Genomic DNA, 26,532 nt, shown 5'->3' on the forward strand with positions numbered 1-26,532 from the left:
CATTTTTTATTTGCATATATATTTCATTTGCATATATGATATTTTCCAAAATCAGTTAATTTCTTTATAGCTTCCCTCGTGTTATTAATTCAAAGAGGACTGCCTCTGTACGCGAATTCAGGGTCTACTTTTATGGTTGTACAGGGGTCCAGGATCTACTTTTGAGTTATGAAGAAGGTCTTGAACTGGATACTTTGTTTGGTAGGCGGCAAGATGGCGAAAGTAGTAAAGTAGTTTCACACACTCTAAAAACAGTTACAATGCTGAAGTTTGTTTTGCACATTTTATCACACTATTAAAAGAGTACGCTGTAATTTTACAATTTTGGGGTACACCCTCCTTGCACCCAATAGCAGTCCGGCTCCTAGGTCGACTTCTCAGCACAGGAGGCAGGCTGAGGATTCCGAGGCAGCAGGTGTCTCTGTGCTGACCTTTCTTTCCGGAATCTTGGGTATGGTACGACCCGTGTGAGAGTTTAGGTGGCATTAGCCTAACGCTGGCCAGCAGCTTTCCCAGGGAGCCTGACTTGAGGGGGTTCCCGTTGACTTTCTGTATGAAGGTCCCCATCTGTACGAAGGTCACACTGTGTCTCGGAGACCTCATGTCTCTCGGATTTTGAGACGGGCTACCAAGACCCAGCCTTGCTTCCAGCCGCACCATGTCCACAACATTATACCCCACGTTGAACCACTGGGAAGCATCTTGAAAACTGCCGCGCTCCAGAGAGCGCCATTGTCCCTGAAAGCGGCTAGATCGCAAGCCGATTACGTTCTTGTTCGGTTAAAGGGAATTGCCATTTTTCATCGATACCTCTGACTGCTCGAGAAAAACCCTGCTCCTATGTGTGATCCTACTTACAAAAAACACGAGTGCTCATTTCCTCACATCATCCACACTGGCTATTGTTAGCCTTTTTAACGTGTGACATTCTGATGGATGAGAAAATCATATTTAGCAAATGCTTTGGTTTACGTTTGCCCAAGATCCTTGCAGTAGATTATAGCCGTTCGTGTGTTTATTACCGTCCGTGATCTATCGTTTCCGAATTGTCTATTGCTATCCCTTATTGTTTTTACATTGGATTCTTTCTCTTTAGCTTCCTAATTTGTAAGACTTCTTTGCTATATCTATTAGAGATATAGCAAATCTTTTTTTCGCCTCAATCTGTTGCTTAAAAAAAATGTTAAGAGATACTTTATTTTTAAGAAGAAGCAAGTGTTTGAACCAAAATCTAACTTTATGCTTTTTTTTCTCCCCATAAGAATGTTTTAAAACACTTTTATGCAGTAAAATATGTAAATCTTTTGCTTCGTGGCATTTTGATTTGAGTCGTTTACCAAGATCTTTTCTACACAAAGATTATAAAAATATTCCTACCATGTCCTCCTAACACTTTTACAGTTTCATTTTTATGCTTAATTCTTTATTCTGTCCCAACTTTACACTAGAGGCCCGATGCACAAAATTCGTGCAAGGGCCTTGGGCCACGCCACCGCCGCCCCGGCAGTGGCCACCTCTGCCTTGGCCCCCAACTGCCGCGGCTTTGTCCAGAAGGAAGGACGTCTGGTCTAATTAGCATATTACGCTTTTATTATTAGAGATATGATTATCAGGAAACTCTAATTTTTTTCAAAAAGCCAATTGTCTCAAGACCATATTTATTATTCTTTTGCAAAAATTTCTTAGCTTTGCCGAAACCGGTTTGGCTCAGTGGATAGAGCGTCGGCCTGCGGACTGAAAGGTCCCAGGTTCGATTCCAGTCAAGGGCATGTACCTGGGTTGCGGGCACATCCCCAGTAGGAGATGTGCAGGAGGCAGCTGATCGATGTTTCTAACTCTCTATCTCTCTCCCTTCCTCTCTGTAAAAAATCAATAAAATATATATATAAAAAAAATTTCTTAGCTTTTTTTTGCACTTTTTCTTCCAAATAAATTTTGAAATCAACTATTTTTAAGATCCATAAGAAATTCCCATTGTTTTTTTAAAATATATTTTTATTGATTTTAGAGAGGAAGGGAGAAGGAGAGAGAGATAGAAACATCAACAGTGAGAGAGAATCATTGATCAGCTGCCTCCTGCATGCCCCACACTGGGGATCGAGTCTGCAACCCGGGCATGTGCCCTGATGGGGGATCAAACCGGGACCTCCTGGTTCATAGGTTGATACTCAACCACTGAGCCACGCTGGCTGGGCCCATTGCGTTTTTAATTGGGATTTTGTTGAATTTATAGGTCAATATGTAGAGGGCTAACGTATTTATGGTTTTGAGTCTCCTCCTCAAGTACATGGTATATAGCAGTGATGGCGAACCTTTTGCGCTCGGTGTGTCAGCATTTTGAAAAACCCTAACTTAACTCTGGAGCTGTGTCACATATAGAAATTTTTTGATATTTGCAACCATAGTAAAACAAAGATTTATATTTTTGATATTTATTTTATATATTTAAATACCATTTAACAAAGAAAAATCAACCAAAAAAATGAGTTTGCGTGTCACCTCTGACACGCATGTCATAGGTTCGTCATCACTGGTATATAGTCATTGATAATCACATCTTACTGACATCCTATTTTATATTTTCAGTTTAACAAAAGATCTTTCTTTTTCTTCCTCCTTTCCTTCATTTCTTTTTTTTTTGGAGTAATCAGGTTCCATTTTATGTCTCCCTTTGGTTATTTGGATGTTACGTACCTGGCTTTTCCTGAGTGGTTACCTTTAAATTTTTTTTTGTTTTTTGTTTTTGTTCTTTTCTTTTGGTTACCTTTAAATTATTTTTTTTTAAAGAAAGAGTGGAAGGGAGGAAGGAGAGAGAGACATCCAGCATGTGTCCTGACTAGGGGCCTAGGAACAAACTTGTAAGGTACGTGACCTTGACCAGGAATTGAGACAGACCCTTCTCTGCATGGGCTGATGCTCTACCACTGAGCACACAGGCCAGGGCACCTTTAATTTTTTTCGCCAACATTTTTCTCTCAATTTTGAGTTTGATGTGATATCTATAAAATTCCCCAACAGAACAAGTCATTAGCAAACTTTAATTTTCCCTATTTCCTATTTCCTTTTACCAATGGTATATACAAATATAGTTTAAAGCTGGGCTCAGCGAATTTTTAAAAGTATATATATTTTGACTGTTGACAGTATTACAGATGTCCCCCATGCCTCTCCCAAGCAAACTTTTGAGAGGCCCCAGAGTGGTAGACTCTTTCTCTCATTCCTCGCCATGTGAGAGACTCATTCATTTGTGTCACAATATAATTTTCCATCCTGGACTATGAGCTCTATGACAAGCATGTCAAACTCAAAGGCTAACATGGGCCAAATAAGCAAGGTTTAAGTTTAGGTGGACCACAAAAAACCCCCAAAAGCTTCAATTTTCATAGAAATGTAGGTTTATTTCGATAGAGACATGCTGAATACAAAGGGCTGAAATAAATGAGTCATTGTTCACATAAAGTAATAGAACATTTTAATAAAAATTAATATTTTTTCTTGAATATTAACTTACCAGACACTGAATAACTACACAAATTAATAAGCGTCACACAAATAAACCTATTTTTCTTGTTCTCTGAAAGTGAAACATTTCCTGTTGCACACACCAAACAAGTCAGTCCAAGACTAATGACGTGGCAATCGGCTGCTATAATATTCACTGCTAGCATTAGTGGAGAGAAATGGTGTGCCTGCGTGTAAGGCGAGTAAGGGAAATGAATGCAACAGGATTATAGTAATCAGTCATTAGTGAACGTTGCAGTTCGTTATTAATAATTATGTATAACAGGATATTGTAAAAATTAAGTTATGAAATTTTTATTAAAATTTTTCTTACATACCATTATATTGGCTGGGCCACAAAAGTATTCGTTGTGGGCTGCATGCGGCCCGTGGGCCGCGAGTTTGACATGCTTGCTCTATGAGAACAAGGAATGTATCTGGCTTCTGTAACACACAGTAGACAATTAGGAAGTATGTGTTGAATGAAAGACTGGATAAAGGAACAAACCTGCTAAGTTGCAAAGCTCTCTGACTATCCTTTTTGTTGTTAATCCTCACCTGAGGATATTTTTTTCCATTGATTTTTTTTTTTTTTTTTTTTAGAGAGAATGGAAGGGAGGGGGAGAGACAGAGAAAGAAACATCGATTGGTTGCCTCTCGCACTTGCCCTGACTAGGGCTGGGGACCGAGCCTGCAACCAAGGTACGTGCACTTGCCTGGACTCGAACCCAAGACCCTTCAGTCCACAGTAGCAATACAGCAAGAAGTATGGCTTAATGGGAATGAGTTTATTCCCTACTTTACAAGAACAGTTTTTAATAAAATGAGATGCACAGTTGATAATTCTTGGAAGAGAGGAAGCCCAAGAACAGAAGGGGTGTGTGTGGAGGGGGTCCGCTAGCCATCTGGGGTCGTTGTGAGGTACACCCATAAAGCAAGAAGTCGGGTGCTGTAAAGGAGGGGAGAGAGGCCTGGAAGATGAAATTAACTTCTCCGGTCTGTGCTGGGCCCATTTCAAATGCATAAATCTTAACACACATAAGTATCTCTGCATACGTGTAAGTATTTTTGTAGAGTGAGGCAATCGTGTGTTCAATTCTCCTACTATTTGGCAGCTTACGGAGTACCTGATTTTTTTATTTGTTTCGCAATGCAGGAGGAATACATCAAGAGCCCAAGTGCGACCCTTCCCTCCGACATTCGCTCGTGCAGATCACTGTCACCCAGCAAGGAGGGCTTCAGCGACCACTCCAGCCTGCTGCATGGCGAGATGGCCCGGAACTTGCAGAAGAGCATCAAGCACCGCACCCTCTACCTCTTAGAGCAGCTGAGAGTGGAGAAGGCCAGCCGGGACCAGAACACTGTGAGCTACCTCAAGCTGGTGTCCAAAGCCGACCAGCGCCAGGCCCTGCACATCCGCCAGGCCTTCGAGAAGGTGAACCAGAGGGCCTCTGCCACCATCGCCCAGATAGAGCGAAGGCTCCATCAGTGTCGCCAGCAGCTGCAGGAGCTGGAGAAGGGCTGCCAGCCCAAGGGCTCAGTGGCAAAGGAGGAGAGCAGCTCGGACAATGGCCGGCAGCCCTGGGAGAAGGCCCCGTTTTTAGAGGCTCCCAAGCCAGGTGGGAAAGACGGTTTAGCCACCAACCCGTCTGACAGGCCCTTCCCACTGGAGCGTCAATTGTGGGCCTCACAGCAGGCGACGTCATCAGAGTCGCAGGCAAACTTGCTATTGCAGAAGGTGAAGGAAGAGCTCAAAGAAGCCCAGAAAGTCCACCTGGGCCTCCAGGTGTCCTTTCAGGGCCTAAAGGAGATGTATCTCACAGACCTGCAGCTGTCGCTGGAGTGCCTTCAGGAGGAGAAATGCAGGTGAGGTGGAGCCCCTTCGGCCACCTTGGCTCTGGGGACAGCCCCCAGGACTGTCTGCAGGAGGCTGAAAGGGAGCCGAGGAGGGGGGTGGAGCAGCTCAGTGGTTCCCTTGGTGCCTGGGCCCCCGCGGTGAAGAGGGCTCATTCCCTGTGCACAGTTGCACACCAGCTTGGCCCTCTGCTGACCAATGAGGCTCCAGCTCTAGGCCCCACTGGGCGGTCCCGCAGCTGCGGCTCTAGCTGGAATGGCAGGAGATAGCCGAAGTGGCGGTGAGCCCAGCAGACGCCCATCAGTTAGGGAGGCGCTTTGCCATCCTGTCTTCTGGCATGGTGTGTAGGCAGGACTGGAGTCACCTCAACAACCCTGATCCCCTCACTTGTGCTCATGGCTGAGCTCAGGCACAATGTCACGTCCAGGACATTTATTCTGAAAAATGCCTTCTGGGGAATGCCATCTCCCCACTGTGCAGTGGGTTGATTTTCTTTTCTTTTTCTTTTTCAAATATATTTTTACTGATTTCAGAGAGAGGGAGAGCTAGAAACATCAATGATGAGAGAGTAGCATCGACCGGTTGCCTCCTGCATACCTCACACTGGGGATCGAACCTGCAACCCGGGCATATGCCCTGACCGGAAATCAAACCGTGACCTCCTGGTTCACAGGTCGATGCTTAACCACTGAGCCACACTGGCCGGGCAATACTATTGACATTTTGGACCAGCTGATTCTGTGCTGTGGGTGCTGTGCTGTGCATTGGAGGATGTTGAGCAGTGTCCTCACCCTGGAGGAGTTTCCTACAACTGTCATAACCCATTACCCCAAACTCGGTGGCCTCAAACAATAGAACTGTATTCTGTCCCAGTTATGGAGGTCAGGAGTCTGGAATCAGCTTTACTTGGCTGAAGTCAGGGTGTCAGCAAGGCCACGCTCCCTCTGGAGGCTGTAGGTGAGAATCCATTCCTGGCCTCTTCCAGCTTTGGGTAGCTGCCGGGCTCCTTTGCTTGTGGCCACATCACTTCAGTCTTCGAGGCTAGCATCCTTCACATCTCTCTCTGTTCTGTCTTCACACGGCCTCCTTCACTGTGTGTACAAGCGCCCTCTGTCTCTCTCTTATAGGATGTGCGTGATTGCAATTAGGGTCCACATATGCTCAGGAGGAGCTCCTTCGACTCTGCCGCATTTCCCAGCCCTACCCCTACTGCTTGAGCCCCGCCCCCCCATCTGTTTCTCTATCTTAGATTTCTCGTCCAGGCTGCAGGCCACTGGGTTCTAACTCAATTTGCCCAAAAGCCAATCCTTAGGTACAGTCAGAAGTATACTAGTAATATTTTGGTCCTAGCTGGTTTGGCTCAGTGGATAGAGTATCAGCCTGCGGACTGAAGTGTCCCGGGTTCCATTCTGGTTAAGGGCACATGTCCGGGTTGTGGGCTCCATCCCCTGTAGGGGACGTGCAGGAGGCAGCTGATCCGTGATTCTCTCTCATCATTGATGTTTCTGTCTCTCTCTCCCTCTACCTTTCTCTCTGAAATCAATACAAATATATATATATTTTAAAAAATAGTATAATTTTTCACAGCAACAATATTGTTTAGGATCATTTGTATTGGAGAGGGCGGCCTTATCAGCTTTGGAAGGTTTAGGGGGCATTTTGGTTGACTGGTCATCATTCTGTCTTCATAAGAGCATTTTTCAGAGTGCTCCATTTGCCTCTGTGACCATAGGAGCTGGATGGAGAGGGGTCCTTGACTAAAAGAGGGACAGTGAGAGGAGGCAGCTGTGTCAAGGCCAGGGCACTGCTGCCAGAGGGTAAGGAGGCTGGGGGCAAGGGAAGGAGAGACTGAGAGAATATCCTTATGAATAAACATCTTCTTATTCACTAAATTATTCAAGAATACATTCAAGAATATATTAATACATTCTTAGAAATACATTAATGAAGAATCTGTTCATTGGCTTCATTCATATTCATGGAGAATATATTCATGAAAGTATACTTGAATATAGTTAACATCTTAAATGTTCTTGTGGCTGGATCTTTCATGGTAATGGAAAGATAATCATGGGGTATCTACTCCCCCTCTCTGTGGGCAGTAGCCTCAGCCATGTTGTCAGCCCACTCTCTTCCCAACAGGAAGCAGGGCAGAGACTAATGGAATGTTCCTTGAAACACTGATGGATCAGCTCTTGATGAATTGGCTTTCAGCAAATGAGTGTTCAGCTTATTAGCTCCCTGGGGGACATCTACATGTAGGTGTCAGTGAAGTTCTCAAAATAGGACCAAATTACCTCCTTGCTTCACATTCCCTGTCCCTACGACAGCCCCATTGGTTATGTTCTTCTGCACGTCAGAATCACGGCCATCAGCCTGGTCCTTCCTGTTGCCCAAATGAGGAACCTCAAAGATTTTTTAAATTATGAAACATTTCAAACCCAAGCGAAATGTAGAGAATAACATGATCGACCCCTGAGCCTTCTCAAATCTTCCCATTTAGCATTTTTGCTTCAAATCTTCTATATATATATTTAAAAATATTTTTATTGATTTCAAAGAGGAAGGGAGAGGGAGAGAGAGATAGAAACATCAACAATGAGAGAGAATCATTGATCAGCTGCCTCCTGCACGTCCCACACTGGGGATTGAGCTTACAACCCAGGCATGTGCCCTGACCGGGAATTGAACCATGATCTCCTGGTTCATAGGTCAGTGCTCAACCACTGAGTCACACCTGCCTGGCTTGTTTATATTTTTTAATGATCCACTGAGATATAGTTTACATGCCATAAAATGCACTGTTTTAACTGTACATTTTTATGATGTTTAGTAAATTTACTGAATTGTGCAACCATGACCACAATCCTATATTTGTTATTTGCTTTAGTAATCGCTTTATTGAGATATAATTCACATACCATAAAATTCATCCATTTAAAGTGTACAATTCAGTAGTCTTTAGTATGTTCACAGAGTTGTGCAACCATCACCACTATCTCATTACAGACCATAACATTGTCATCACCCCAAAGAGAAACCCCACCCCCATTAGTAGTCACTCCCCACCTTCCCCTTCTCCAGCCCCGGCAATCACTATTCTGTTTTCGTTTTTTTCTGGATTGGTCTATTCTGGACATTTCATATAAATAGAAGCACACACTATGTGGTCTTTTGTGGCTGCTCCATCTCTATAATCCACAGATTTTTATGGAATAACTACTGCATGCCAAACACTGGTGCCGGGAATACATATGGAATTTAATAGCATACGGGGGTAATTTAGATCTTGATTTCTACAACTTCTAGTCTATCTCTATTTTGGTAAAGCTGTTACAAAAGGGGAATGGTATATAGGAGATACATGACTGTCAGTGTGGGCGTGGCTGAGGCGCAGACCTGGAAGAGTAGGCTGGCTTTGACTGGAGCTGAGGGCCAGAGGAGGAAGGCAGGTCCTGAACCCACATCTAGTCTTTTATTTATATTTTTAATATGGAACGCTTTATGAATTTGTGTGTCATCCTTGCGCAGGGGCTATGCTAATGTCCTCTGTATCGTTCCAATTTTAGTATATGTGCTGCCGAAGCGAGCACCCAAGTCTAGTCTTGATGTAGGACCATTCGCTGCCAGCACAAGCTCTGGTGGGGGGGTTACTCAGAGAGTATTATTTTCTCTTTTGCTCCCAAGACAAACACTGATGGCAGAACGGGTGAATGAGCACCTGCAGCGGCACCTGGATGAAATTTACTGTCTCAAACAGAATCTGGCCTACGCTGAAGAGAAAATGGCCTATCTTTCCTATGAGAAAGCCAAGGAAATATGGGTGAGTTCCTCACCGGGGAGCTTTTTGAGAGAAGGCCAGTGAGAAGGATGTAGGGATGAGAGAAGCCAAGGATGAGCCAATTTGTTCTGGTAACCTCCAAACCAAGGAAAGAGACAGATATTCAAGCTGTACCCCCGTTGAGGGTTCATTGGCAACTCCCACATTTGTTTTAGAGCTGGCGGTGGCCAATCTTTATGTTCATGCTTCACTTCCCCTCTTCCCCACCTTAGCTGATCTGGGAACTTGGGCACTGCAGTTCTCACACTTGAGCCCAGAACCACCTGCAGAGGGGGCTGATGAGTACCCAGGAGCTGCTGGGGGTGTAGGGAACACCAGCTGGGAACCCCTGCTTTTGACCCTGGAGCGGCAAGTGTGGGTGGTGGGTCTCCCTCTCCTGTGACAGATAGCCTCACTCTCCTCCACACCTTCAGACCTTACACCTGACCTTGCTCAGCTCTTTCACAGCCAGGCTCTCAGTCTCAGACCAGGCTGGATGAGTGCCAAGTCAGATGAGACCTTCACTGTTCCTGGGAGACATGGACCCTCCCAGGACAGGGCCCTCAGCGTGTAGGTGCTCTAGGCCAGTGGTCGGCAAACTCATTAGTCGACAGAGCCAAATATCAACAGTACGATTGAAATTTCTTTCGAGAGCCAAATTTTTTAAACTTAAACTATATAGGTAGGTACATTGTTATTAACTTAATAATTTTGGATTGAGTACTTAGTATTAACAACATGAGTTCAGTACATTAATATATTTATGGAATGCCTATTATGTGTCTAAGGCTGGAGATAACAGGACATCCTTCTGGAACTTACATTCTAGTGAGGAAGATCAATTTTAAATAAGTAAATAGTCACATCAAATAATTGCAGTTGTCATGAGTTCTAAGGAAGGAAAGAAACAGTAAGCGAGAGAAGTTATTTAGCAAGGTTAGGCATTTGAGCCCCTCTAAGCAGATAAGTTTCATTTTATAATAATAAAGCGACCAACACAAAATAATTACAATTCTTAAATTGATGACAAAAATACCTGTAGGTTTTGCAGCTGGTTGGAAAAATACAGGTAACTTTATGCTTCGAGTAGGTACTTTTGTCACCCGCGCGCGATTTGCGGACGCGACTAGCACTAACCACTGCACATGAGACTGCTGACTGACCAGCTCACTCAACTCGTGCATGAATCCCGCGCCTCCCCCGCGCTGCGTATCCTGGGGCCCACCTGCGCCATGTCTCCCGCCGGCCGACCCACCGACACCCCCCACTTCCGAACCACTTCTTCAAAATAGACTCGCCCAGGCCGAAAACCGACTTCTGCGCATGGGCCACAAAGTTTCAATCTCACTGTACGTGCGCGCCTGCACGTGGTATTTTGTGGAAGAGCCACACTCAAGGGGCCAAAGAGCCGCATGTGGCTCGCGAGCCGCGGTTTGCCGACCACTGCTCTAGGCTCTCGTCTTCCCTCCTAAATCTTCAGCTCACCAACACATGCTGTGCAACCCTTAGGCACTCCTTCTGACCGCTGTGTTTTTATCACCTGCAGAATGTCATGGAGACTTTTAAGAGACGTATAGCCAAGCTGGAAACTCTACAGCAAGTGACCCAACCAAATATGACAGAGAACCTCAGGAACTGTCCCCAGAAGCTTGTGTTCCAATTTCTGAACCTGCTCCTCACGCTGGCCACCATCTTCCTGGTCTTCATCTCTGCGGTGTGCACCTTTCCCTTGACACTGTTGAATTCGCGCCTGCGCATGTGCAGCGTGATGGTGCTGATCGGCGTTGGGGCCCTGGCCTGGCAGAAGTGGCATGCCATTCCTGCCACGGACTGGCAGGTCTGGGTCGCCTCCAGATGGAGACTGTATTCCAAGGACGCCAAACCCCTACCAGGCGGGCCTTAACGGGCCTGCGTGGGCCAGCTCCTCTCTTTTCCAGGTGTCAGGGCAGCCAGCCAGCCCTCCCCAGGAGGCCACTTCTCAGGTCTGGCTTTTAGATTTTGTCCACACCAGCCCCGTGAGAGGTGTGTGGGTGCCCACCCAGCTCCCAGTTCCCTTTCTCACAACCCTTCCTTACCATCTGCAGACCTTGGAAAAGATTAAAGTCTCTGGAAGTGCAGTGCTGCGCTCCTCTATAAACCCCGCATGCCCTCTAGCGACCCAGCGACTCGGGGGCTCAGGGGCCCCTCTCTGTGACTTGGTTGTTTCTGGCAAAGAGAAGCTACATTTACTTCACAGGGATGGAGAAGAAGGGATGGTGGCGGTGGTGGCCAAAGCCCTGGTGAGTGGAACAGGGATGACGTTTTTTGGTAGGAGGCAGATCTCTTTGTTGTTGGGGCTGGGAGAGACTCATGCAGGGGACACCGAAGAGACAGATGAGGCCTCCGTTCTGGAGGTGCTGGAGAGTTCAGAGCTATCATCCACTCTCTTCCCAAAAAGCTGCAAGATGCAGTTTCGAAACTGGCAGGACAGAAAGGGTTATTCAGCAGAGCAGGAAGGGTCAGTGCGCTATGCTAAAGGTGATGCTGAGGGCATTCGGAGGAAGGTACAGTGGGGCCTTGACTTATGAGTGTCCCGACTAACGAGTTTTTCGAGATACGAGCCGTCTCTCGGCCGATTTTTTGCTTTGAGTTGCGAGCTAAAATTCGGGTTACGAGCCAGCTTCAGATACCCCACCGCTAGTTGGTGCAGCGAATGTCACAGTGAACGCCACAACATCAGCCCAGCATCACGTGCCTCACTCGTTCACTGTTGGTTTGACATACAAGTAATTTGAGTTATGAGCTCCGTCACGGAATGAATTAAACTCGTAAGTCAAGGCCCCACTGTATTCATTAAGTGTCACCTGGATGACTCAAAACCTTCTCTCCTGCCATTCACAATCCTACAGAGTGAATGGAGGAAGACTCCGGTGGTTCCTCGCATGTGGGGATGGTCTATTTCTGACTATCTGGTCATCTAAGTCATCTAATTTAGCAGCTGATAGTGACTATTTGGGTCACTTCGTGGCCCCCCAAAAGGTATGTTTAAGTCCTAATGCTTGGGGTCTGTGAATGTGACCTTATTTGGAAATAGTCTTTACAGATGTGATTAAGATATACATTAAGCCAGGCTGGTGTGACTCAGTGGTTGAGTGCCGACCCAGGAACCAAGAGGTCGCTGGTTCGATTCCCAGTCAGGGCACATGCCCGGGTTGTGGACTCGATCCCCAGTGTGGGGCATGCAGGAGGCAGCCAGTCGATGACTTCCTCTCTCATTGATGTTTCTATCTCTCTCACTCTCCCTTCCCCTCTCTCTAAACATCAATAAAAATATATATTCTTAAAAAAGATATACATTACCATGAGGGCAAGCTGGAACAGAGTTGGCCCTAATGCAATGACTGGTGTCCTTATAAGTAGAAGGGAATTTGGACACAAACATACAGGCATAGAGGGAAGATGGCCATGTGAAAGTGAAGGCAGAGATTAGGGCGACTTGTCTACAAACCAAAGAATAGCAAGTACTCACCAGAAGGTAGAAGAAGGATTCAGAACAGATTTCCCCCCAGAGCCCTTAGAAGAAGCTAGCCCTGCTGACATCTTGATCTCAGACTTCTGGCCTCCAGAACTAGGAGACCATATGTTTCTGTTACTTAGAGCCACCCAATCTGTGGTAGTTCATTACGGCACCCCAGGGAACTCATGCAGTGACCAAAGATGATGCCAGCTAAGGGGCCCATGCATAGATAGAGTGAACTGTCTCCAGAATGTCTGGCAAGAGGCATTTTAGTGAAAGGGAATGTGATTGTCATCTTGTTTCTATTCCATCAACTTAAAAAAATATTTGTATTGACTTCAGAGAGAAGGGAGAGGGAGAGAGAGAAACATCAATGATGAGAGAGAATCATTGATCGGCTTCCTCCTGCATGCCCCACACTGGGGATCAAGCCCCCAACCCGAGCATGTGCCCTGACTGGGAATTGAACTGTGACCTCCTGGTTCATAGGTTGATAGGTTGATGATGCTCAACCACTGAGCCATGCGGCTGGGTTCTATTCCATCAATTTTGAGACCAGGTGAGGACTAGGTAAACAACAGTGTAGCCACCACCTCGTCTTTTTAGCCAAGAGAGTCTTCCGGCACCAGGGAGGCCCTGCTCTTTGCTGCTTGATCCTTAAAGAGATCTGGGCCGTATGTATTTCTCGGATTATATCTCATATCATCACTGTGCTAACCAAAATGCTTTGAGAACACAGATCAGATGCATTTCCTATATATTCCAAGCCTATTTTTTTAAATAAAATTTTATTGATCTCAGAGAAGAACAGAGAGGGAGAGAGAGAAACATCAGTGAGAGAGGATCATTGATCAGCTGCCTCCTGCACGCCCCCTACAGGATCTAGCCTGCAACCCAGGCATGTGCCCTTGACCGGGAATCGAACCCAGGACCTTTCGGTCCATAGGCCAATGCTCTATCCACTGAGCCAAACTGGCTAGAGCCCAAGTCTATTCTTGATTACATCCAGCTCCCTCCAACATTAGAACTCTCAAAAATGAATAACATAATTGTTGACATTGATAACATAAGAAATGGGCTGAACAGCAGAATCAACTCAGCTAAAGAGCTGCCAGATGAGCCTAAGAATTCATCCAACACATTCACTTAACATCTCCCTACTGAGCACCCATTCTGTGCCAGACTGTGTCCTAAGGGTTTCATCAGGGATGTCCTCATGGAGTTCCATTCCAGAAAGTTCTCTCAGAATGCAATAGGAAGGGGTAACAGTGTGAAAAGGTAAAAGAAAGTTTGAAAGCCTGGAGAGGTCCAGAAGTGCGACATCTGTCTAGGAGTGAGGAGAATGGAAAGGCTCAAGCAAAGACAGTGCTTGTCAAGCTAGCCTAGGATTCCACTAACAAAAGCCAGGCCTAAAAAGAGACCCGCAGGAAAGACAGAAAACAGGGATCTGGGATTGAACTGTACTCTGGGCATTGAGGTGCCAGGAATGGAACCCCAGGGAATCAATTTATTTATTTATTTGAATATTTATTTATTTTAAAACATTTTATGATTTCAGAGAGGAAGGGAGAAGGAGAGAGAGATAGAAACATCAGTGATGAGAATCATCAATCAGCTGCCTCCTGCACGCCCCACATTGGGATCGTGACTGGGAATCGAACTGTGACCTCCTGGTTCCTTAAGCATGCATTCCTTTGGTAATGTTTAAATATTCAGTAGCCCATGCTGGCCGGTCTACTGAATATTTAAACATTACCAAAAGAATGCAAGCTTAAGGAACTGAAGGCCAGGCAGGAGGGGGCACAGCCATGGAGCAACTGTGAAATGGGCGAGCAGAGAAAAGCCAGTTGGAAGGAGTAGGCTGGGTGTGGTGAAATAGGAGGTCCCTGAGGGACAGTATTTCTGACCCACGACCTCTCTGGTCACCAAGTCACATCATAGATGCGCCCTAATGAAGTGGATGTGACGGATTCAAGGAAGAATAAGGCAAATTGCACTTGGAAGATGATGAACCTCAATAGTCACCTGTATCTATCAAGAAGTCTAGGAGTCATGGGCAGTTTGCTGTGGAGGCCCAGTGTGCCAGTCCATGCTGGCTGCCATCTAGGGAGACTTTGGGTGGGACCACAGTGTGTCCACCCTAAACTAACCTATAAAGCCACAGGTCAGTGCAGCCAAGAAGAGCCTTTTTTATGCCCTGGTCAGAATTAGAGTTTGAAGGTGGAAAGATGAAGGTTGAGAGAAGAGTTGTGCCAATAATGGCAGGAAGTGCACACCTGAGGGAAATGTAGCCATGTCCAGGCAGTCCTCCCGTGTTCAAGCTCTAGGCTAGCCCTGAGGCCAACAGAAGGGAAGAGCTCTGCAGTGCACAGGCCCTGCAGGAAATGCCCACCTTCAGGCAGAGACAGACCATAAAAGGATCCAGAAGGAGGACTGCCTGGGTTGGGGTCACGTGCTGAGCCTTCTCCGGTCATTGTTCCGGAGACCAGATACTATTCCAGGTGGGAGCCATCGTGGGGCTCTTCCATGGTCTATTTCTAGTTTGCTGTGTGGATGGTGTGACTTACCTGCCGGTTCATAAAGACATAGATAATGGGGTTGTAGATAGTGGCACTTTTGGCAAAGTAGGCTGGCAGTGCGGCCACCAGAGGGTGGAAGGCGTAGCCAGGGTGGGCAGCAGCGAAGCATGCAAAGAAAGTGTAGGGCCCCCAGCAGAGGCAGTATGCCAGGATCATCACCACCACCATGCGCGTCACCTCCTTCTCTGCCTTCTGGGTGGACTCGGATTCTTTCTGCTGCTTCGCCACCTGGGGGAGACAGAGGGTCGTGCCAAGGGACAGTGAGTAGGAGAGTTCCTCAGGGCTCTGAATCTGAAGGGACTCCGTGTTCCTGGCGGGCTAGGGATGGGGAGTCCTGGGGAGAAGGAGATGGGCCCACCCACTACGGCACCTCGCCAGCCAGCAGCCAGCTCCCATCTGAGTGAGTGCACGCCTGGCCTACAGCTCTCTGGAGGGTGGCCTCGCGAGAGCTGTGCAAGCTTTGAGGCAGCACGCAGCTGAACTGGCTGAGATGGCCCTGAGCTGGGGCCTTCCAAACTCTTGGCTTAGCTTGGCTCCCATTGGGAGTTTGGGCAGGAGCTAAGGGGGCTGTTCTTAGCCTCATCTGGTCCCTTACCAGCATGCTCCCTCCTGTGCTCAGATCTGACGGGTTGGGCAGGAGAAGACACAGGAGCTGGCCTCTGCCTGCTACGGGCAGGGCCTGATGGCAGACAGCTGAGTGGGCACGAGGGGAAACTGTGAGGGCAGGTAACACATTCTGGAGCCTGAGCTCCACAACTCAGACCCAACGTGGCCCAAGCCATGGTTGGACACCTTGGGAGCCAGCTAAGTTGCTTCTGATCCCTGACCGCCGACAGGGTGGGGGAAGGAAGGGGGGGGGTATCCCAGGCTGAAGGTAGTGAGATGAGGGGAGCTTATCTGGAGCCTCCACTCTAGAGAGAGCTTATAAGCCCATGCTGATCGGATTGTGGGCACAGGCAGCTTCATATAGGAAAGGCGCCACCCCAAAGGGCCTTCTACCACCCGTGCCAAGCAGGATCCCAACAGGAACAGATGGTACATCCAGATCAAGCTAATGGTAGCTTAGCTCACTGATAAAGGGACAACTTACGGTATTCAGGAGACCACAAGGGGAGCACAGAGCTCCCAGCACCCCAGGACCCAACCTCACTCTGCTGTCTTGCTCTGATTTCCTGCAGGGGCGCCCCAGTGGTAGCCCAGCTTGCACAGGGAAGGAGGGGAGGATCAGCTTCCCAGGGAGGAGGAGGGGGGAGAGGAGCCTGGAGGGCAGACGGCACATGTGAATTCACTTCTTAGCCTGCCCCAACAGGCCCGTGGAGGGGACAAGGGCCCTCCAGTGGCATCCTTTTAACAACACTCCTTGATTTGCAGGTTTCATTTGCAGATCTGGCTGGCTCAGGAGGAATGCAGCTTCCTATTATAGAATAGGAAGGTAATCCCTTCCTATTCTGTAAGGACAAGGACAAGGGAGCCAGGGCTGTAAGTGCCAGATTCATGTCTGGTTTGGGGACAGGGGAGCGGACCAGGTGACCCTCTGTCCCTGCCCAGACATCCCTGGCCTTCATGATCCTACCAGCCAGGGGCGAAGCCAGGAGGGCACGGGGGCTTACAGCTCGGATGGCCAGCCACACTTGGAGGTAGCAAAGCACGATGACGCTGAGCGGGATGATGCAGCAGGTGGTCATGAGGACAATCATGTACGACTGCACCCCCGGGTACGAGCTACCGCTGAACACATCTGGGCCGCATGAAGTCTTCAGGCCATGGGGCCAGTACCTGGATAGAAGAGCCGGCAGCCTGTCCCAATGCAGGCAGGGCAACCTGCGACCCGCAGCCCAGCCATGCCACTGACGCGTAGGGTTGTTAGTTATTTGTTTTTTTTTTTTTTCAAAAATGTATTTTATTGATTTTTCACAGAGAGGAAGGGAGAGGAATAGAGAGTTAGAAACATTGATGGAGAGAGAAACATCAATCAGCTGCCTCCTGCACACCCCCCACTGGGGATGTGCCTGCAACCAAGGTACATGCCCTTGACCGGAATCGAACCTGGGACCTTTCAGTCCGCAGGCTGACACTCAATCCATTGAGCCAAACCGGTTACAGCAGTTATTTGTTTTTTAATGAAATTAAAATCACGTTACATGAATGGACCATTTTTTTTTAGAATGGAAGGGAGGAGGAGGGGAGAGAGAAACATTGATGTGAGAGAGACACGTTGATTGGTTGCCTCCTGCACGGGCCCTGGGGATCAAGCCTGCAATTGAGGTACATGCATTTGACCGGAATCGTACCCGGGACCCTTCAGTCTGTAGGCTGATGCTCTATCCATTGAGCCAAACTGGCTAGGGCTGACCATTTTTGAGTGAGCAGTTCGGTGGCACTTAGTACTTTCATTGCCGCTATCTGGTTTCAGAACATTTTCATCACCTGGATCACATCCCCTTTTCACAAAGAGAGGGTGAAGCACCCTCTTGCCTTCTAAGAACCTGTGAACACCCGAATCATTTTTCTGGTGTCAGCCAGATCAGCCCATGGCCTGAGATTGTAGGCATTTCTCCATGTGTTCCCATGAGCAGCCCAGGCTTGGAAACCACGGGAAAGGGTTGGAGACCGTGTTCCAGCAGCCAGATTCGTACACTCATAGACACTGCGCGCTAGAAGGGGCCTCAGGGGGAGCCGGGTCCACCTTCACTTTATTTGTGGGGCCGTGGAGGCCCAGAGATGGAAACCTATTTTCCCCGAGGTCACAAAGGGAATCACGAGTCTGACCCTCCCCTCTTGGTCCTAGCAAGGCGCCTTTCTGGCACCCTGGCATCCTTACCTGCTCCAACCAAAGATGGGCGGAGCTGTCCACACAGCAGACCAGACCCAGGAGAAGGTGATGCCTGCGATGGCCAGCTTGGCATCAAATCTCATGTTGCCAAAAGGCTTGCAGACCACCAGCCACCTCTCCCAGGAAATGATGGCCAGGGACCAGAGCCCCGTGATCCCTGCAGGGGAGAACAGACAGATGAAGAGGTGCTCCCCAAGCCACTTGCAAAACCTCATTCTCCAAAGCGTGTTGTCAGGTCCAGGGGGCACTGGGTCAATTACTTTTTTTTAATAGTAATCTTTTTTTTAAAAAATTATATTTTATTGATTTTTTACAGAGAGGGAGAGGGATAGAGAGTCAGAAACATCGATGAGAGAGAAACATCGATTAGCTGCCTCCTGCACACCTCCTACTGAGGATGTGCCCGCAACCAAGGTACATGCCCTTGACTGGAATCGAACCCAGGACCCTTCAGTCCCCAGACCGACGCTCTATCCACTGAGCCAAACCGATCAGGGCAATTACTTTTTAAAAAATATATTTTTTATTGATTTCAAAGAAGAAAGAGAGAGAGAGAGAGAGATAGAAACATCAATAATGAGAGAAATCATTGATTGGCTGCCTCCTGCACGCCCCACACTGGGGATCAAAGCCGTCATCCGGGCATGTGCCCTGACCGGGAATCGAGCCACGACCTCTAGGTTCATAGGTTGATGCTCCAGCACTGAGCCACACTGGCCACGCTTGGTCTATTTTCTTATCTAACTCATGTATTCCCTCATTGGGTCTTTCCTTGCCCCCTCTGATTCGACCTCTTGGTCCACCTCGTTTTCCCTCTTTCTTGTACTTGGCCACCAGCCTTTCCTGTGATGGCATTGAGGTAACCGCCGGTGGCCATGTACACACCGGCCTGCCCACTGACGTGCTGTGATCCCCGCCAAGAGCTGTGCCCCTCCTGCTGGTATGCACACGTTTCTGCAGGTGCTTGGAACCCTTCCCTGATATCTCACCTCCTTCCTCCGTTTAGCAGGTGGAGACAATGTCTTCTGTGCTGCTTAGACCCCGGAGGTCTGTGCACAGAATTCAGGTGTCCATGAACTGGGGTGGGAAAAATGACATCTTTGTTTCTACTAACCTCTAACCGACACTGGCATTTCCTTCTGTTATGAGTGTGAAAGTATTAGCAGTGCCCATGACTCGGTCACTTTACAGAGGGTGGCAGATATTTCCCAATATCACTATGCTCATTACCACTGTGAGAAATTTATTTATTTTTTTTAATCCTCACCTGAGGATATTTTTCCATTGATTTTTAAAAATATGTATTTTGATTGATTTCAGAGAGGAAGGAAGAGGGAGAGAGAGATAGAAACATCAATGATGACAGAATTATTGATCGGCTGCCTCCTGCAAGTCCCCCACTGGGGATCGAGCCCACGACCTGGGCATGTGCCCTTGACCTGAATCAAACCTGGGACCTTTCAGTTCGCAGGCCAACGCTCTATCCACTGAGCCAATCTGGCTAGGGCTTTCCATTGATTTTTAGGTAGAGTGGAAAGGAGGGGGAGAAACAGAGAGAGAGAGAGAGAGAGAGAGAGAGAAACATTGATGTGAGAAAGACACATCGATTGGTTGCCTCCTACGTGCACCATGACCAGGGCCGGGGATCGAACCTGCAACTGAGGTATGTGCCCTTGACGAGAATCAAAGCCAGGACCCTTCCATGCACAGGCTGATGCTCTATCCAGTGAGCCAAACCGGCTAGGGCATCACTTTGAAATTTCAATCACTGTCAGGCCAGGTCCAGTTATTTGATACTTTAATAAAGAATGGTGCCGAACCGGTTTGGCTCAGTGGATAGAGCGTCGGCCTGCGGACTCAAGGGTCCTGGGTTTGATTCCGGTCAAGGGCATGTACCTTGGTTGCGGGCATATCCCCGATGGGGAGTGTGCAGGAGGCAGGTGATCGATCTCTCTCATCGATGTTTCTGACTCTCTGTCCCTCTCCCTTCTTCTCTGTAAAAAATCAATAAAATATATTTAAAAAAAAGAATGGTGTCACTAATATTCTAGAAAATACTCCTAATACTATTTATTTAATTACTAGAGGCCCAATGTACAAAATTCAAACAAGAGTAGGCCTTCCTTCCCCCAGCTGCCTGTACTGGCTTCCCTCTGGCACCTGGGACCTGGGCTTCCCTTGCAGCCCAGGCTTCATCCGGAAGGTTGCCCGGAAGGATGTCTGGTCTAATTAGCATATTATGCTTTTATTATTACAGATAATATAACTTAGTATTATAATTTTAATACTTTAAATGAAGACTATGTTGCTAATTACTGTTTAATACTTTGAGAACTGTATTTCAGTATCATTGTAGTCCTTTGTAATCTTATGGACTTCGTGTGCATTTGCAAACATTCTTCTGAGAAGGGCTGCATATGTTTCCCCTGAGGGCCAGGGGGCATCCATGGCACCAAAAGTGGTTTAGAAGTGCTGGACCCGGCCGGTATGGCTCAGTGGTTGAGCATCAACCTATAATCCAAGAGGTCATGGTTTGATTCCCGGGGCCTCGGTCCTCAGTGGGGGACATGCAGGAGACAGTCGATCAATGATTATCTCTCATTCTCTCTCTCTCTCTCTCTCTCTCTCTCTCTCTCTCTCTCTCTCTCCTTCTCCCTTCCTCTCTGAAATCAATAAAAATAAATAAATACAATTTTTAAAAAGTTTCAGCTCCTCCAGGACACGGTCCTCTGAGAGGACCGATGGCACTCTGTAGTCACTATCTGTGATAGGGGCCCCTCTTCCCTGGACTTGGGAACACCTGGGACTGGGACCCTGGGTGCCACATCCTATATGCCTGGTGCCCACCACAAAGCCCAGCACATGGGTACTTCTCAGCCAATGTTGACCTGAATAGAGCCACAGCCCACAGAGATATTAGTGATGGGGATGGGGAAAGGGATCTGGGAATTGCTTCTTTCCCTGGAAAAAGCCAGCACAGGTGAGCTGAAAGGGAACATGGCCCTGATGGTGGGCGTTCAGTTCGGGGGGCCCGAAGCCCTCCCCTCCCACATTGTTCTGAGGTTGTCTGACTCTATATCTGTCTCCTCACATGCCAGCTGCATGGCCCCAAAGTGGCTGTCCAAAGGCAGAACCTGGCCCAGCTGGCATATCTCAATGTGGTTGAGCATAGACATATGAACCAGGAGGTCACAGTTCAATTACCGGTCAGGGCACGTGCCCGGGTTGCAGGCTCAATCCCCAGTGTGGGGCGTGCAAGAGTCAGCCGATCAATGATTCTCTCTCATCATCGATGTTTCTATCTCTCTTTCCCTCTCCCTTCCTCCATGAAATCAATAAAAATATATTTTCAAAAACCAAACAAAGAACAGGCAGAACCTATCTCTGTGTTGGATTGCACCAGCCGGCCCCCCACCTAAATGATGACCCAGGCCCGCTTTCTCCTGCACATCTGTCTCCCTTCAAACATGTTCATTGCAGGCACACGTGGGGTGTGCCGTGTGAGTATGTCTTTTATGCACAGCAGGCTGGGTCTTCTCCTGAGCCCGGGCCCTCAGCTGGCTTACCGCACAGGGAGACGGTGTAGCCCTCCACAACACACAGAGGGTGGCCCAGCACAAAGTAGCCATAGATCTGGTTCACGACACTGATGGTGCTGGCGATGAGGGTCTCTGCCAGGTCAGCCACAGCCAAGTTCACCAGGATCCAGTTTAGAGGGTGGCGCAGCTTCTTGAACCTCATGGTGGCCACCAGCACGAGCCCATTAGTGAAGACAGATGCAATGACCACGAAGACCATCCAGGCACTGGTGAGGTGGTACACCCATCTGGGGGCAATGTGGTAATTGGGGCCTTCAAAGGGGCCTGGAGGCAGGAGGGACAGAGTAGGTAGTGGCGTCATCTGCCTGTACGGCAACACCCATCCGTCCTCTCCCCACTCAGACAGAGCCTCCCGTCAACACTCCCGCTCTCCTACCTGCTGCCTTTCTCTCTACCTTTGTCCATCTGCAAACAACCTGCCCTCAATCCCGTCTCTCAGGCCAGAGGACCTGGCTCGATGGACAGCCGCACAGGCATCTTTGAACTTGACAAAGTGAAACTCCTCATCATCTCTGCTGGGTATCTCTCTCTCTTCTGATTCACCACCCCAGTACACTGGGCCAGCCTCCTGTAGTCCCATTGGCAGGCTTCTGCTCCCCTGAACCCCCACACCCTCTACACTGTCTTCCTTGCACACTTCATGTCTTTCTGTTGTTGGATCTTCTTTTTTTAAAATATCTTTTTAAATTGATTTCAGAGAGGAAGGGAGAGGGAAAGAGACAGAAACATCAATGATGGAGAGAATCATTGATCAGTTGCTTCCTGCACGCCCCACACTGGGGATTGAGTCCACAGCCCAGGCGTGTGTCCTGACCAGGAATCGAACCTTGACCTCCTGGTTCATAGGTCCACGCTCAACCACTGAGCCACACCGGCTGGGCTGTTGTTGGATCTTCACTCACACTCTCCCCTGCACCAGGTCCTCTTCCGTTCCACGCCATGAAGCCCAGGTCAGATGCCCTTGGCTTCTGGAAGCCTCTCCAGGTTTCCCCAGCTGAGAGTCAACTCGGCCCCTTGGGACTACCACGATGAGACTCTAAGCCAGTGATGGCGAACCTTTTGAGCTCGGCGTGTCAGCATTTTGAAAAACCCTAACTTAACTCTGGTGCCTTGTCACATATAGAAATTTTTTGATATTTGCAACCATAGTAAAACAAAGATTTATATTTTTGATATTTATTTTATATATTTAAATGCTATTTAACAAAGAAAAATCAACCAAAAAAATGAGTTCGCGTGTCACCTCTGACACGCGGGTCATAGGTTCGCCATCACTGCAAGATGTTCTAGTATATATTGGAGTTCCCCGGAAAGTACAGAGGTTCAGTGTGAGAATAGCAACTGGGACTGTGAGGTGTTTGAAATACTCCATCTTGCAAGCAAATGCAAGGGGCGGAGGCAATTTCAAAATGAAACAGACTGAGTAGTGTCCTTCCCAGACAACCCAGGGAGACCAGATTGGGAGGACAGGGATAAGAGGGACAGGGCAGGAACAAGGGCCATGCACGGTGCCGGAGGGACTGGGGCACTCTGACTGTGGGAGGCCAGGAAGGAGTGCCTCCAGCAGTGCCACCTTGCTCCTGCCTCCTGAAAACTCTGGGACTCATTTTGTGAAGAAATGAGCACGAGAAGGTATTCTAAAAAATACCGGAAGGGAGCCCGGCCAGCATGGCTCAGTGCTTGAGCATCGACCTATGAGGTCAACCTCAATTGGCTTCACTGGGGAACCAAGTCATTATTTTGAAATAGGAGAGATAAAAAGGAAGAATCAAGCATTTCTCCTGTCTTTCCCATATACATCCCCCCCAAAAGGGAACACAATAGTAGATGAGGACATGTTTCTCTTTATCGATGTAACCCAGCTAACAGACGAAGACAGTCCGAATGCAATTTTTGCAATCCCCAGTGGTTTAATGGGTCTGGGCATTGGGCTCAGCAGCTGCCAACACCCTGGAAAAAAGGACCCCCCCCCCCCAGTGGAGCAATCTTGTCAAAACACGCGACAAATCCAGCTGACCTCTCAGCAGACCTTCAGAGCAGCCAGTTTACAGAAACATCCTGACGAATGGGGTGGGCGGGGCATGGGAAGCCACACATAGGAAGACATCAGCAGAGTCTGAAGTGAGTGAGTCCAGTGAGTGAGTCATTTACTTTGACAAATAAATTGCAAAGAGGTCGAAGGGGAACCTCGAAATTAAAAAAGGCTATAAAGACATATCTATAATAGGGACGCGTGGGCCTTATTTGAACCCTGATTCAAACAAACAAAGCATGTACCCTGACCAGGAATCGAACTGCAATCTCTTGGTTCGTGGTTCAATGCTCAACCACTGAGCCACACCACTGAGCCACGCCGGTCAGGCTATGGTTATGTTTCCTAGAATCCTTTTCTCTTACAGGTGCGTACTGAAGATTTATAGAGGAAATGGTGTGATGTCTTGGATCTGCTTCCAGAAATCAGAAGGAGGGATTAGAGGAGAGGGTTATAGATGAAATAAGACAAATGATTGAGACCCAGGGGTTTACTATACTTTTCTCTCTCCTTTGGCAGATACTTGAATATTTTGGGGTAAAATGTGCAGAAAGGAATCGGGCATTGATGAAGCCCCAGAGGCCCCCACAGAGAGCTTTGTTCCATCTCCATCAAGGCGATTCTGGGGCTCAATCAGATTGATGTGCCCAGGAACCCCGCTGCTGATCACTACCCTGGCAGTCAAGAAACCTTTGGTTTGGAGGAGGGACCTGGGACAGGTCTAGGGCTGGGGATCACTAGGGTCCTCATCTCTTTGAAGGGTTTACAGGCAAAGCTTTTTGACGGGGTCACTCCCAGGGCAGGACTCAGCTGCCTCATCAGAGTTTTCAGTTTCTTTGGGGCCTTTCTCTCTCGTCATGGGCCAACTCTAAGCGGAAGGGCAGCCCTGGGAGTGGAGCAAACTTCTTCCCCCAGAATGTGCCGGGTAAGACTGCAGGCCCCGGACATGGACACGGAGTTGGACAAGGTGACTAATACAGTCTCTTCTGATCCAAAGGTTCTAGAACTCACTCATCTCTGCCCTCAAGCCTCCTGCCTGGAGTTTGCCTCCTTTTGGCTTCAGAACATGCAAAGATGAGTCAGACCGGGTCCTTTCTCAGACTTGAATGTAACGAGTGCTCACTAGCACTACAGGGCCACGAGGAAAGAGTAATGAACTTGCATGGGAAAGGGATTCTCAAAGGGTCTGGGAAGCCTACGAGGTTTGCAAATGCATGTTTGAGCCATGCCGGCATGGCTCAGTGGTTGAATGTCGACCTATGAACCAGGTGATCATGGTTCGATTCCCACTCAGGGCACATGCCCAGGTTGCAGGCTCAATCCCCAATGAGGGGCGTGCAGGAGGCAGTCAATCAAGGATTCTCTCTCATCATTGATGTTTCTATCTCCCTCTCCCTTCTTCTCTGAAATCAATAAAAATGCTTAAGAAAGAAAATGCATACTTGATATTCATTTTTAAAAATCCTTAACCGAGGATTTTTTTCTATTGATTTTTAGGGAAAGTGAAAGGTGAGGGGAGAGAGAGAGAGAGAGAGAGAGAGAGAGAGAGAGAGAGAGAGAGAAACATCTATGTGAGAAAGGCACATCGATTGGTTGCCTCCCACACATTCTAGGACCTGTGGGTCAGGGATAGAGCCTGCAACTGAGGTACATGCCTTTGACCAGGAGTCAAACCTGAGACCCTTCCATTCATGGGCAGACACTCTAACCACTCAGCAAAACTGGACAGGGCTCATATTTGATATTCTGGTGTCTTTTTCTATTCATAAAGGACACCCCCCCACATTCGTGTCATCATAAAAGCTAAGGGATCCCGGCCATCGTGGTTCAGTGGTTGAGCGTCGACCCATGAACCAGGAGGTCACGGTTCGATTCCCAGTCAGGGCACATGCCTGGGTTGTGGGCTCGATCCCCAGTAGGCGTTGTGCAGGAGGCAGCCGATCAATGATTCTCTTTCATCATGGATGTTTCTCTCCTTCTCTCTCTCTCTCTCTCTCTCTCTCTCTCTCTCTCTCCCTCCCTCTCCCTCTCCCTCTCCCTCTCCCTCTCCCTCTCCCTTCCTCTCTGAAATCAATAAAAACATATATGTATAAAAGAAGCTAAAAAAATAAGCTAAGAGGGAAAGCCCTTTTGGCTGTGATACTGTGCAGAAGACACTCTTGGTGGGGCGGGCAGCCTATGGCCCCCCGTGTGGCCACTTGGGCCTGGTTTCCCAGAGGGGCTGCTTCAGCCATCGGAACCCAGCCTCCACGGCACCTGCCCTCTCACCTCTGGTGGCGTTGCTGTTGGTGTAGGTGAAGATGCTCGCCAGGGTGCTGTCCTCAAAGCTGGCCTGCAGCTGCCCACCTGCAAGCCTTTGGGGGCCCCATCGCTGGGCCATGGCTCCGGAAAGCCCTGTCCCTGGTGCCCGCCAGCCCTCGAGCTGTCTGGGGGTTACAGTGCTTTATACAAGCCTGCAGGATCAGCTGGGCCTCCTCACCTTAAAAGCCCCCAAACTCTTCACCATCTGATCTCTTAATTGGGGCCTGGACTTAGACCTCCTCCTCCCCCAGCCCTTGCTTCCTGGCTCCTTAGGCGAGCCCATGAGGGCAGCTCAGAAGGATTGGCCTGGAACCAAACTCAGAGCTCCTGGCTTTCTGACGCAGCTGCCGGAGCTGCCAAGGACCCTCTGTTCCGTCCTACTGTCCAACTGTTGGGGAACACAAGAGACTTGGTTGGAAAGTTTGTAAGAAGGACATTCTGAGAAAAGGGAAGTGTGTGGAAGGCCTCCTGCCCTGTGTATCGGAATTCCGACTTAGGGGAGACTTAGCGGAGTGT

At 48.2% G+C, this 26,532-nt stretch overlaps 2 protein-coding genes and 1 non-coding gene across 3 annotated transcripts; 1 reads left to right on the forward strand and 2 right to left on the reverse strand.

The window, feature by feature from the left end:
• The first annotated feature begins 4,651 nt into the window (after positions 1 to 4,651).
• Positions 4,652 to 11,079, forward strand: TEX28 (testis expressed 28). The gene is made up of 3 exons (XM_006087775.3): positions 4,652 to 5,367; positions 9,044 to 9,179; positions 10,723 to 11,079. Exons 1-3 carry the CDS (start codon positions 4,652 to 4,654, stop codon positions 11,077 to 11,079), a joined length of 1,209 nt encoding a protein of 402 aa, XP_006087837.1.
• LOC111825794 lies at positions 8,843 to 8,949 on the reverse strand. Its single transcript, XR_002828966.1, has one exon. It is a non-coding gene; the product is annotated as a U6 spliceosomal RNA (small nuclear RNA).
• A 443-nt stretch (positions 11,080 to 11,522) lies between the features above and the next one.
• On the reverse strand, positions 11,523 to 26,169 carry LOC102417269 (opsin 1, long wave sensitive). Its single transcript, XM_006087664.3, has 6 exons — positions 25,984 to 26,169; positions 21,651 to 21,947; positions 18,073 to 18,241; positions 16,862 to 17,027; positions 15,240 to 15,479; positions 11,523 to 11,634 (listed from the first exon to the last, which is right to left on the reverse strand). The coding sequence occupies exons 1-6, from the start codon at positions 26,093 to 26,095 to the stop codon at positions 11,524 to 11,526; spliced, it is 1,095 nt and encodes a 364-aa protein (XP_006087726.1). The 5' UTR covers positions 26,096 to 26,169; the 3' UTR covers position 11,523.
• Positions 26,170 to 26,532: the final 363 nt, after the last annotated feature.

This window comes from Myotis lucifugus, unplaced genomic scaffold, assembly GCF_000147115.1.
Source record: "Myotis lucifugus unplaced genomic scaffold, Myoluc2.0 scaffold_40, whole genome shotgun sequence".
Lineage (NCBI taxonomy): Eukaryota > Metazoa > Chordata > Mammalia > Chiroptera > Vespertilionidae > Myotis > Myotis lucifugus.

What these genes read in the sequence shown, in the direction of transcription:
- TEX28 (XM_006087775.3), top strand. Translation starts at nt 4,652, where the DNA reads ATGCAGGAGGAATACATCAAGAGCCCAAGTGCGACCCTTCCCTCCGAC. An exon ending in CTTCAGGAGGAGAAATGCAG is followed by an intron (nt 5,368 to 9,043) that starts GTGAGGTGGAGC and finishes TTTGCTCCCAAG; the next exon opens with ACAAACACTGATGGCAGAAC. An exon ending in AGAAAGCCAAGGAAATATGG is followed by an intron (nt 9,180 to 10,722) that starts GTGAGTTCCTCA and finishes TATCACCTGCAG; the next exon opens with AATGTCATGGAGACTTTTAA.
- LOC102417269 (XM_006087664.3), bottom strand. Translation starts at nt 26,095, where the DNA reads ATGGCCCAGCGATGGGGCCCCCAAAGGCTTGCAGGTGGGCAGCTGCAG. An exon ending in CAACAGCAACGCCACCAGAG is followed by an intron (nt 21,948 to 25,983) that starts GTGAGAGGGCAG and finishes TCCTGCCTCCAG; the next exon opens with GCCCCTTTGAAGGCCCCAAT. An exon ending in TGTGGCTGGCCATCCGAGCT is followed by an intron (nt 15,480 to 16,861) that starts GTAAGCCCCCGT and finishes TGTCTCCCCCAG; the next exon opens with GTGGCGAAGCAGCAGAAAGA.